Source organism: Narcine bancroftii, chromosome 1 (assembly GCF_036971445.1).
Source record: "Narcine bancroftii isolate sNarBan1 chromosome 1, sNarBan1.hap1, whole genome shotgun sequence".
NCBI classification, from domain to species: Eukaryota; Metazoa; Chordata; class Chondrichthyes; order Torpediniformes; family Narcinidae; genus Narcine; species Narcine bancroftii.
In genome coordinates, this window is record NC_091469.1 from 218,427,616 (window position 1) to 218,440,487 (window position 12,872).

Below are 12,872 nucleotides of genomic sequence, written 5' to 3' on the forward strand. Positions count from 1 at the left end.
CCTGCCTCTCACCCCCACATCACCCCCACCATTTTGTTTGGGTCTACGTTTTTTCATCCCCGACGAAGGTCTCAAGCCCAAAAGGTCAGTTCTGTATCTTTACCTTTTCTACATAAAGGACACTGTCTGACCTGCTGAGTTTTTCCTGCATTGAGTTTTTACTTCAACCGCGGAGTCTGCAGACTTTTGTGCTTTACTTTATGCTGTTGGTTCTGTTGAGTATTTCTGGCATTTTGTGTTTTTATTCAATAAAGGAGCTCCCTCTGTTATCTATGATCTAAAGTAAAAATGTATATTCGCGCCCAAAATATTTACCATTCTTTTTCTCCCACTGATGCTGCGCGACTTGCTGACCTCCCCCAGTGGATTATCTTGTACTCCTGATTCCAGCATCTACGGTCTTCTTTGCGTCTTTATACTTCCTTTGTTTTGAAAGCTCTCAGGTTGTATTTCCACTAAAATGAAACCGTCTCACCGCATTTTATTTTTTATGTGGTAGTGAATGAATTCAAAAGGCTGTCCGATCTTTAAAAAGAAAATCAATAATTTGCTTCATATAATATGTACACAGGTCTATCGATGGAATGGGGGTTCATTTATTTTACACCAGCACCTACCAACTAATGCGGCTACTGGCCTGGCTGTATTCAAACACAGAAGTCTACTATACCTGGCTGTTTCCCAGTTGAACCGTGCATCTATCCTCTTTGAATGGAGCGATGACCAGTTTGGCAAACACCAGAACTTAACTATCTATTCAGGGACTCACGTCACCAGCACGACTGCAGGGGATGAGACCTACCTTGTCTTTGGTAAAACTGCCATATAACTTGACAATTTTTGCTTTCGATAGATAATTTTTTTAACCAATTTAATGCTTTTGTCCTGTAACCTTTTGTTAATTATCATAGTCAATTGACAGTTTGTTCTGATTATTCTTAGATGGATGTTTTAAAATTGTATTTGATACATCTGTAAAAGTTCCGGTTACGAGATTATTCATTGTGAAAGTATAGCACTATTGCCGGTGGCAAAAGATGCAGAGTTATGGTATTGGATTAACAGCTTTGAACCAGAGAAGCTGTCATTGTACCAAGCTAGTTAATACTGGCTTATTAATGTTCCTCATGGAAAAAAATTGCCCTCTTATCTGGCTTGCGTGATCAAACTTCTGGTTCAACATGAAGGTACAATTGCTGTTCATCCATCTTGTAGACCACAAAAGTGGAGATATGAAAGCAAGATTTTGTGCCAGATGCCTTGACTATAAAAGGAATAACTAAAATATCTGATAAAGAGCATGAAACATGTTGAGGCATCTCAGATGTTTGTACAACAGGTTTCTTTGGTCAATTCTGACATTTTATTCAGTTAGATCAAATTTAATTTTGTGAAAAATAGGCTGTTTTTGAACTCTGAGTGGATAGTTATAATTACACAAATGCTCTCAGATTATTTTCCTTTGCGTTTTAGGGGGATGACAGTTTATTTATGTGCCTCTTTTATCTCAATTGTCATATATTATTCTTCACAGGCAACCGTAGTTCCTGCCTTGTGTATGTTTGGAAGACAGGGCATCCCTTTTTAAAGCTGGTCCAGTCCATTGCTGTTGACACTGTGAGAAGCGTCCACCTTTTTACACCTTCCTCAGGCTTTGGTAAGACTCAAGACTGATACTCATCAAACTACCAAGTGTAACGTGGAAATCTTTTTGACAAATGCACTGCATGCAGAAAGAATGGATCTTAAATTTTCCAAATTTCCTTGTATTATTGGGGCAACAGAGTTAGCGGAACGGTTAGCGCAATGCTTTTACAGCGTAAGTGATCGGGACCGGGATTCGAATCCTGCGTTGTCTGTTGGGAGTTTGTACGTTCTCCCTGTGACAGTGTGCGTTTCCTCCGGGGACTCCAGTTTCCACCCACCGTTCAGAATGTAGGTTAATTGGGGCAGCACGGGCTCATGGGCCAAAATGTCCTGTTACCGTGCTGTGTCTTTAAATTTAAAATTATTTATATTACTGAACAGTTTGAAATACTTCACAGATTATTGGTCTTTACATCACCAGGCTCATTGGTAAGGATTAGACACTTTTCTAGGGAGATAGATCTGAAGTTAGACTGCAGATTGCTTTTATTGAACCTGTCCAATCCCATACCAGATATATGCGCAATTGTCAGTGCAATCAATGTCACATAAACATCTGTCTGTTGATGAAATGACCCATGTATAGATCATTCTTGTGTATATCAAACACCTTATATTTTGGCGTTTAAGTCAACCAGTGTATAAGTTGACCCCCATTTTCTGGCTGACTGAGGTGCCCTGTTGACTGGTGTATAAGTCGACCCCTCAAAGCTCGCAACACCTGAGATGGAGTGTTGACCGGTGCATAAATTGACCCCCATAGATTGCACGGATTAATCTGTTGGGCATTGGCTGGAGGTGATTGCTCTCATGGTTGGGGGGTGGGGGGGTGGTGTCCAATCACACAACGAAAATGTGAAGTGAGATTTAAGTTGAAAGTGGCCAACAACTCCGCTGCTGCAAGAAAATTTGATGTGCATCAGAAGTTGGAAAGAGATTGGAGGAAGGAAGAAGAAACTTTAAGAAAAAGACTAAATATTCATTGAGAAAAGGAATTACTCACTGGCCAGAGTTGGAAAATCACACTGCAGAATGGGTTCATGAATAGAGGCAGGATCGCTACTTAGTCACTCGAAATAAAATAAGAACATTTTCACTGCAGTGGGCCAAGTCGCACCCAGACCTCAGTGAAGATTTTGAGGCTACAATCGGCTGGTGCAATTGTTTCATGAACGGGAAAAATCTGGTATTACACTAAAAAACAAAAATTGCACAGAAACTTCCACAAGATCTTGATCATAAAGTTGTAAGTGTTCACCAGTTTATTATACAGAACTGGTAGAAACACCAGTTTGCATTGGGAAATATCGGAAACGTGGATTAAACCCCCATGAATTTCAACATGTTAGGCAGTAGAACAGTGGAATGGAAAGGGGTTAAAATTGTGCAAACCAAAAGTTCAGGGCACAAAAGGATCAGGTTCACTGTGGTATTATTGTGTATGGCTGACGGGACAATATTAAGGCCTGTGGTAATTGTCAAACTTAAAATTAAACATAAAATGAAATTTCCTGCAGGTATTTTGTACATTTTCATGAAAAAGGGTAGATGGATGAAAATGGTATAAAACTATGGATAGACAATGTGTGGAACAAGCAGGTAGGGGGTTTACACAAAAATGGAGTTTGCTGGTCTGGGATATATTTTGTAGCCACTTAACTGAGAACACTAAAAGTAGATTAGCACTACATAATACTTCCATAGCGGTTAGCCTGGATGGTTTGACATCAATATTGCAACCTCTCGATGTCTGCTTGAACAAGCCATTCAAAGACCTCATGCGCGAGGAATGGAATACATGGATGTCAAGTACAGAAAAGTCATTTACAAAAGGCAGGGAGATGTGTGCTGCATCGATGGATGTGCTGTTTAACTTCATGCTCAAGGCATGGGACAAAGTTAAAGTAGAGACTGTGATAAAATTTTTAAAATGCAGTTACTCTTGTGCCATTGATGAGACGGAAGATGATTTATTGTGGGACACTGACAACAAAGCTGAAACCCTCTCATTAGATACAGACGGGGACCTACATGATGACTGTTTAAACAGTGAGAGTATGGATGTGTGGCTGCCATCTTTGCTTCAGTCAATGATACCAAGTGTGATTTTGAAGAGTTCTAAATGTGTTGTTATTTTCAGACAATGGTAGCAATTTTGAAAGGTGCTAATCGTGTTGTTTTCAATAAAAATTCTTCATGAAAATCTGTTGCAGTTTGGGTTTTTTTTTGTTTTTCAAGGGTCCACATATGCCAGATCAGTGCAGAGTGGATTTTGAGCTGAATTTAAGGTCTCAAATGTATATCTGGCAGATAAGTCGACCCTCATTTTTTTTAGTGTTTTTGGGTTTCACTCCTCGACTTGTATGTCGAAATATACGATATATGTGCCAATACATCCGGAGAGAGTCTGTAACATCTTGGCCATTCTGATCTGTTCAGCAGATTAAGTCTTAATCTCCAAGAAAGAGTGGATGTGGATAGACTATTTCCGTTAAGAGGAGGAAAGATTAAAACAAGAGGACATGAGTTAAAAATTAAGGGGCAGAGGTTTAGAGGTAACATGAGGGGGAACTTCTTTACTCAGAGAGTGGTAGCCGTGTGGAATGATCTTCCGGGAGAAATAGTGGCGGCGGAGTCAATTGTATTATTTAAGAAAAGGTTGGACAGGTATATGGATGAGAAGAAGATGGAGGGTTATGGGCATTGTGCAGGGAGGTGGGATTAGAAAGGGGTGTTTGGTTCGGTGCGGACTAGAAGGGCCTAATGGCCTGTTTCCGTGCTGTAATTGTTATGTTATGTTATGTTTTACTGTATGTCATTCTAAAATGGGGCCTGGATGAAGAAGCATATAAAAGTGCAGTCAATTTGCCATGGGTGATTCCATTAGGGTGTGGTTTTGCAGGAAGAGTGGATCTTCTCCAGTTGTCAGATTTTTCATGATCATGTTGAAGTTCCAGTGGACTGATTATAAAATGATATAGAACAAGTGATTTGAATTGGTGACAATAACATCGGTAGAGTAAAGAAAGAAATTGGGACATTTTGTATCGGTTGTAATGAAGTGCAAGTGTTACTTTGAGATGAAAGAACAATAAGTAATGAACTACTGTTTTTATCTGAGCGAATCACTCAACTAACAGTTTACCTCATCTCAATTTTGTGTCCAACTGATTTATCATTTTGCCTGTATGTTGAATGCATGAGAAGAATGCTGGTTCGAAAGCCGTGTGGGAGATGGAAAAAGTGCTACATACCTGTGAGCCTGTTTTTTTTAACTTGTTGCTCTAGAAACAAACTTCATTTGCATGAGAATGAATGGGAAGTTGCACCTGGCTCACGAAACAGATTGTGTGAGTGATAATGAAAGGAATGTTGTTGACTGCATGAGTGGTCAGGTGGGCAGAAAATTGAGGTGATGCATTTGGGAAAGGTAAACACGGGGGAGGGGGGAGAGAGAGAGAGAGAACAGAGAAGCCTTTGTATGTCATAAGCACTGGAAAATAGGCCTTGGGTGATGGCGTGAAGAATATTGAATAAAGGTGTTTATTCAAATTATAGAGATGCCTGAGGGGAAAATGGATTTACTCCTCGAATTGGAGACATTTACTGCCTCAAAGATTGCTGAAGCCAGAAACCAGTATTTAAAAATATCTGGATGAGCATTGGATTCGCCATAGACTCTGTCTGGAGTGAAGTTAGATTAATCTAAATAGGTCTTTTGTTGCCATGATTGCAATGGGATGAATGGTCACCATAAATTTCATATTCTGTAATGTTAATTAATGCAATTTTTGCATCAGCTCTGATATTTATATTTGGGCACCTCCTCCTTGTTCTGGCAATGTTTGCATCCAATTTGCAAATAAGTGTTGTGCCACTAGGTGGAAATGTGTGGTCAGAAAAAATGCCACCATCTTCTCTCTGATACTTGTGTGAAATAGAAGAAATGTATTGGTATTTACTGAATAACACAGATTTACGAATATAACTGATCTAGTTGAAAAATGTACTACTAATCATTATCAGGTAAAGGCAAAACTTCATCAGTGACACGATAAAATTGCACATGCCAGTTGCAAGCATTGTTTAATGTAAAGAATATTTGTAATTGCTATCACTTTTTCACAGTATTTCTTGCATTCTTCACCTTGTAGAATATTATTCTGCCGACAACTGTGGTATCGTCAGCAAATTTGTAGATGGAATTGGAATTGTGCCTGGCCACACAGTCATGGGTGTATAACAAGTAGAGCAGTGGGCTAAGCATGAGTCCTTGGGGTGCGTCTGTGTTGATGATCAGTGAGGAGGAGACGTTGTTTCCAATTCGTACTGACTGTGGTCTTCCAATGAGAAGGTCAAGGATCCAGTTACAGAGGGGGGTACAGAAGCCGAGAGTTTGTAGCTTCTTGACCAGCACTGAGGGAATAATGGTATTGAAGGCCGAGCTGTAGTCTATGAAGAGAAGCTATATGTATGAGTTACTCTTTTTTAGGTGATCCAGAGCTGAGTGGAGAGCCAGTGATATTGCATTTGCTGTGGAGTGATTGTGACGATAGGTCAGGATCTTTACTTGGTACATGTTAATTCTGGCCACGAGCAGCCTCTCAAAACATTTCGTTACAGTAGAAGTTTGTTCTACTGCACTGTAGTCATTGAGGCAGCTCACGCTACCCTTCTTGGGTACCAGAATGATTGATGCCCTTTTAAAGCAGGCAGGAACCTCTGACTGCAGCAATGAGAGGTTGAAAATGTCCGTGAACACTTCGGCTAGTTGGTTGACACGGATTTTCAGTACCCTGCCAGGTGCACCATTAGGGCCTGACTCCTTGCGAGGGTTCACCCTCTTGAATGTTGTTCTAACATCGGCCTCAGAGACCGATATCACAGTGTCCTCAGCGTTTTCTTGGATTTGAGTAGCACTGTTGGGTTCTTCTTCTCAAAGCAGGCATAGAAGGTGTTCAGCTCATCAGGTAATGAAGCATCACAGCCATCTATAGTGTTTGCCTTCACTTTGTAGGCTGTAATGGCCTGCACTCCTTGTATCTGTCTCTAGTTTCCTCTGGAAATGCCACTTTGCTTCATAGATGGCCTTCTGTAGGTCACACCTGGTCTTCTTGTAGAGATCCCTGGCCTTAAAAACCCTTGTTCTTGCCCTCAGCAGGTTGTGGATTCTCTGATTCATCCAGGGCTTCTGGTTGGGGAACATCCGGTATTTGTGCATGGGCACACACTTGGCCACTCAGGTCTTGATGAATTTGGTGACACCTGCTGCATATTCAATTAAGTCTATGGATGAGTTCCTGAATATGTTCCAGTCCACCGATTCAAAGCAGCCCTGCAGATGTTCCTCCGCCTCCCTCGACAACACTTTCGCCATCTTCACCATCTTCAGTCTCTGTACGACCAGGTGATCAGACTTGCTGAAATGCAGTCGTGGTATGGCTCGGTATGCATTCTTCATGGTGGTCAAGTGTGTTGGTTCCCCTGGTCTTGCTTGTGGTAGTTGGTGGTAGTTTGTCAGAGACTTCTTCAGGTTGGCCTGATTGAAGACCCCCACAATGATCAGGAACGCATCAGGACGCGCTGTCTCATGGCTGTTTATCACCATGTTCAGTCCCTCCAATGCCAGCCTGACGATAGCCTGGAGCAGAATGTACATTGCGACCAGGACGATGGCGGTGAACTCCTTCGGCAGGTAGAATGGGCGACACTTGATCACCAAATGTTCCAGGTTGGGGGAGCAGGACTGGGACATGACCATCACGTCTGTGCACCATGATGAATTGATGATGCCGATGGTCAATCAGTGCCACGGAGGGTGTAGCCCTTGGCTGCAGCCCTGTGTCCAGAATGCCCACGTTTAGCCATGTTTCCAGAAAGCACATCACACAGCACTGCCTGATGTCTCTCTGATGTTGAAGTCTGGCTTGGAGTTCATCAAGTTTGTTCTCCAAGGACTCTACGTTGGCCATGTCAATATATACATGTAAAGGTGATTATCATGTATAGAAGGTTCTGTTAAATTGGTTACCATGGAATGACATTTGCCTTCCAATATGATACAGATTGAAAGGTTGACTGTGGTTCAAATATATGATCATACTTTGAGATTTATTTCTGATTAACAGATCATATTTTTCAAGTATTAATTTCAGATTTTCTTTCAGTTCATCTCCTGTTAAATGGTGCAAACAAATCGAATCTCTACACATGGCACACAGTGAGTAGCCAATTTAGGTTGGTGCTGAAAGTCCCACCCTCAAGTCGTATGGTTTCTGTCACTGCTCCTTCACGGAATGGAACCAAAACCCTCATTGCTTCTGTGGGCAACTTAGCTTCCTGGATCTACGAGCTGGTGTCTGTTTCTAATGAATCCGATTTCATTCCAGGGTAAGGACTTTAGAACTGCCATTTTATTTGTTTTATTTGAAAGCAAAGCATTTTGCAAAGATAGGGACAAGCATTTGGTTGGGTACTTGGGAAATACTTTCTGTGATTTGCAGCCATGAGTTTGAGGATGGTACATAATAAAGCCGCTGTGTGATAATGAAGAGATGCAAGGACTGTTCAAGACATTGGAAGAGTTAATAAAAACACTGGTTGCTTTGGTTAATGCCAGACTCTTTGTTTAATGCTTGAATTGAACCTCTTCTCTTCCTGCTCCTCTTTTCTCCCCCCCTCTTTCACCTCTGCCTTATCATCATGTTCTACACCTGTTGGCAATGGATGAGCTTGCATGAATATCAAGTTGTTGAGGACAGAGTTAATGACAATGCACTGGAAAACTCGGGGGTGCTCTGCAGTATATATCTGGAGTGTTCAATAAAATTGAAGTTTTGTGCATGCTGATGTGGCACCCCATCGTGCTGCAGGCGACAGCCTGCCTCTCGTTCCTGGTGCACTTTTCCTCTTGTATCTTCAGTCCACAGAGAAGTCGAAGCCAGTTGGATATTGGCATAGCCCATGTTTCCAATCAGACACCAGTTATTCATTCTTGGGACCGAGAAAGTTAAAGAGTAGATGAAAATGAAAACTGCCTGACTGTTTGCCATGAATGGTGAGAAACTATCTGGTGGCAGGGCAACTGAAGGAGTGAAAACCCTTATAATTGTTTTACAGTATTATAATTTCAGGTGAAGCCCTCAGACAATAAGATAATTAATCAATGATGTGATAAATGTGGTTCCAAAGGGCATATACCATTCAGAAGCTTCATAGAATGCTTAAACCCAATGGAATAAAAGGGAGAAATAACACATGAATAAGAAATATTTTTGTGACAGACAAGGGAGAGAGACGTGTTAAGAATTATAACTTGTATAAGAGGAATGTAGTCAGCGTTGTTCCTGACAGATATATGCCTGGACTATGCTAAAGAATTGTGTTGGGGTGGACAGGCATAACTTCGGAATTACAGGTGGCAAAGCACAAGTGAACAGTGGGGAAAATAGTGAGACCCTTTGTGAAAATGTAATCTGTCAGAGAGAGCAGATAGATGGCAGATAAAACGAAACATAGAAAACCACATTTTCCAGGGTAAAGAGATTAATTTCAATGGGAAGAAGAGTGAAGTAATATAATATCTTTAAGCCTAAAAGGGGTGCAGCAATAAATGTACTGGGGGTTTTAGGTTAATTGGGTGCAATTGGGCAGCATCGGCTCGTGGGCCGAAATGGCCTGTAACCGTGCTGTATATCTAATTTTTTTTTTAAATGTAGCAAAGATAGAGATGCATAACCAATATTTTGGACTTGAGCCCCTCATCAATGTATGGACAAAATATAGGCAGGTGCCCGAACATTAGGTTTCTGAATAGCAAAATGTGAACAAGGCCCTGAGTATTCAACTCCTAATCCTTTCTTAATTTATTCCCACCTCACCTTTCCCTCATCAACTCTTCTTTTGTCCCTCATTTGACAATTGGGCCTTTGGATGCTTAATCTCCATGTGTGAAGTTTACCTCTTTGAACTCTTTGCCTCTCTCACAGGAAAGGATGATTTCCTTCCGATATTTTCAAATCATCTGAAGAAGGAGAATCATCCTTTCCTGTGTGGTCCACTTCAATCCATGAAAATGAATGAAGAAAACATTACTTATCTTTTTCTGTCAAGTCAATAGCATAGGGTGGGCAGCCAACAACTATTTCCCGGGCAACAGTAGCAAATACTGGAGGACATCTGGATGCCTGCCGACATTTTTCCATACCTTGATGAAGCTCAAAACTATGGTTATGTATCTTTTGCTTTGCTATATAAAGGACACTGTTTGACGTGCTGAGTTTCTACAGCTTTGTGTTTTTACATCAACCACGGTGTCTACAGATTTTTGTGTTTTACTAGAGGACAACTGTTTAAGGTGAGGAAAGATTCGGAGAGATGTCACTGGTAAGTTTTTTTTATACAGAGAGTAGCACATATCTGGAATGTATTGCCAAGAGTGGTGGTACAGGCTGGTACAATAGAAATATTTAAAAGACTCTTGGACAGGCATGTGGATGCAAGAAAACTAGGGGGTTATGGGTGTGGGGTAGGGAAGGGTTAGATTGTTGAATAGGTTTATATAGGTTGGCACAACATTATGGGCGAAAGGGCCTGTACTATGCTGTAACATTCTACATTCTCGTACAGTTAGAATACCTTGCAGAAGTTTTTTGTGTCTGGCATCATCCAGATGACCTGAATATTATTTCTTACTTGGAAACTTAAGCTATGCACGGCACTGAAATTATATTTTGGGAGCTTAAAAAATTGAGATGGAATTTTCTCATTCTTGTATATATTGCTGCGATATACCTGTGATGGGTTCCCACAGAACAGACTTGAGTACAAAATCGAGATTGAAGTTCCAGACAGAAATGAAACAATATTTACAGTCAAAATGGTCATCGTTAAGTTGAGCTATTAAGCCAAGGTTTAATTTTATTTTGAATGGAGTTAAAAACAAATTCCCATGGTACTGCATGGCAAAATGTAGAGGATTTCTTCCTGATATAATGTCAGCAGTTAGTTTTACATAATAGCAAAACATTGTCTGGGTGATTAAATAGCACTGCACATCGATTTGGTTGCAGAGTTCTTTGGAAATGTTCAAGTCAAAGAACATTTTGCATCAGTTTGACAGTTTCAGGCATTTTATAATTCCTGAAATAGGTGGTCAGTTTCAGTTTGTTTCAATTTTAATGCAATATTCATTGATCAATAAGCTACCGGTAATTGTTTATTAGCTATTTATTTATATTTAACCTGTACAATATTCATGGTTTTCCCATTATCAGTTTGTTGTTGTCTTAAATCAAATGGATCTCAGTTTGCTACAAGATCTCAGCAAATAATAGCAGCAGACATCTCTATCAGATCCAAACACAAGTTGCACTATTGTTCATTTTTTTTAAATGGCCTCAATCATATTGAACCATAACGAACACTACAGCACAGAAACTGGACGCTTTTGCCCTTCTAGTATGTGCCGAGCTATTTTTCTTCCCAGTCCCACTGACCTGCACCCAGTCCATAGCCCTCCATACCTTTCCCATCCATGTACCTGTCCAAATTCTTTTTGAAATTGAGCCTGTATTCACCAGCTCAGCTGGAAGCTCATTCCACACTCCCACGACACTCTGTGTGAAGAAGTTTCCCCTTTCCCCTTTCACCCTGAACCCATGTCCTCTGGTTCGTATCTCATCTGCCCTCAGTGGTAAAAGCCCATCTACATTTACTCTGTCTATCTCCCTCATAATTTTAAATACCTCTTTCAAATCTCCCCTCATCCTTCTACACTCCAGGGAATAAAGTTTAACTTTTCCCTGTATCTCAGTTCCTGAAGTCCAGAATATGTAAAAATAAATACATGAGCACATTCAAAGATCAACAGGGACGCTTGGAACCTACTAAATATTTACCATAACCAGCAGAAAAACAGATTAATCAATTAATTAATTAATTAGAACCATAGAATACTACAGCACAGAAACCAGGCCATTTGGGCCTTCAAGTCTGTGCCAGAAACATCATATTGCTCCCTCCAGCCCTCTCCCATCCATGTATGTATCCAGTTTATTTTTAAAACTTAAAAGTGAGCCTACATTTACCTCATCAGAAGGCAACTCGTTCCACACCCTCACCACTCTCTAAGTGGAGAAGTTCCCCCTAAACCTTTCCCCTATCAAATCCCCCCCCCCCATTCTTCTACGTTCCAAGGAATAAAGTCCTAACCTGTTTAATCTTTCCCTGTAACTCAATTCCTGAAGGCCCAGCAGCATCTGAGTAAATCTCTGCACTCTTTCAATCTTACTGCTATCCTTCCTGTAGTTAGGTGACCAGAACTGCATACAATACTCCAAATTTGACCTCACCAATTTCTTATACCACCTCACCATAACATCCCAACTCCTGTACTCAGTACTTTGATTTATGAAACCCAAGATGCCAAAAACTTTCTTCACAACCCTGTCTACCTGTGACACTACTTTTCAGGGAATTATGTATCTGAATTCCTCCGCACTCCTCAGTGCCCTGCCATTTACTGTGTAATTTATTTAATTCGTTGGTGGTAGGATCCTACGTTGTGTATATTGTTTGCTTTGCTGTCTGCCAGATGATGACTGAATTTCACAAGCAAGCCTTTGCTTGTGGTGAACCTTTGAAAACTATGTCTTGGTTGAAAATTGGGCATTTATGCCTGCGATACATTCAATCAATTCACAAAACAATACAAATGCACAGAAGGGAGGGTGGGTGGAGGGGAACAGGACAAAGTATAGTGACAATTTATGAATAGTAAAATGATCAAAGCATAAGCTATTTTTCATGTAAATCATGAGAATTAAAGTGCAGCCTTTGCATTGATAGATCTGATATGCTGATATTTGAACGTGGGGAAAGAGAAGTGATGATAGCAGTAAATATTCTTGATGACGAAATACCGGAGGAGGATGAGTTTTTTGCAGTCAGGCTCGTAAATGCGAAAGGTGGTGCAGAGATTGGGTTTAATGACCATGTGACTCTCGTGATCCAATCAAATGATGATGCCCATGGAATCGTCGGGTTTGCGCAGGTAAATACAATTTCTGTGTTGACGCTGATCTCGTTTTGAAAACCATGAAAATCCATTTTATGTGCCTGAAGTTCCACATTTGCAGTGGTAATTTTAAAAGGTTCACTGTGAAATAAATTGAAAATGATTCCAACAACCCTTTGAATAATAATTGGGCAGTATTTCTTCTAAT

General features: G+C 40.6%; 1 protein-coding gene across 1 annotated transcript in view; it reads left to right on the top strand.

Moving 5' to 3' along the window:
• adgrv1 (adhesion G protein-coupled receptor V1) overlaps positions 1-12,872 on the top strand; it is a 537,083-nt gene that overhangs the window by 189,305 nt on the left and 334,906 nt on the right. The window contains exons 50-53 of the mRNA XM_069918000.1: positions 572-812; positions 1,535-1,657; positions 7,815-8,037; positions 12,496-12,700. Of these exons, the coding sequence (XP_069774101.1) occupies positions 572-812; positions 1,535-1,657; positions 7,815-8,037; positions 12,496-12,700 (792 nt within the window). The remainder of the gene's footprint in view (positions 1-571; positions 813-1,534; positions 1,658-7,814; positions 8,038-12,495; positions 12,701-12,872) is intronic.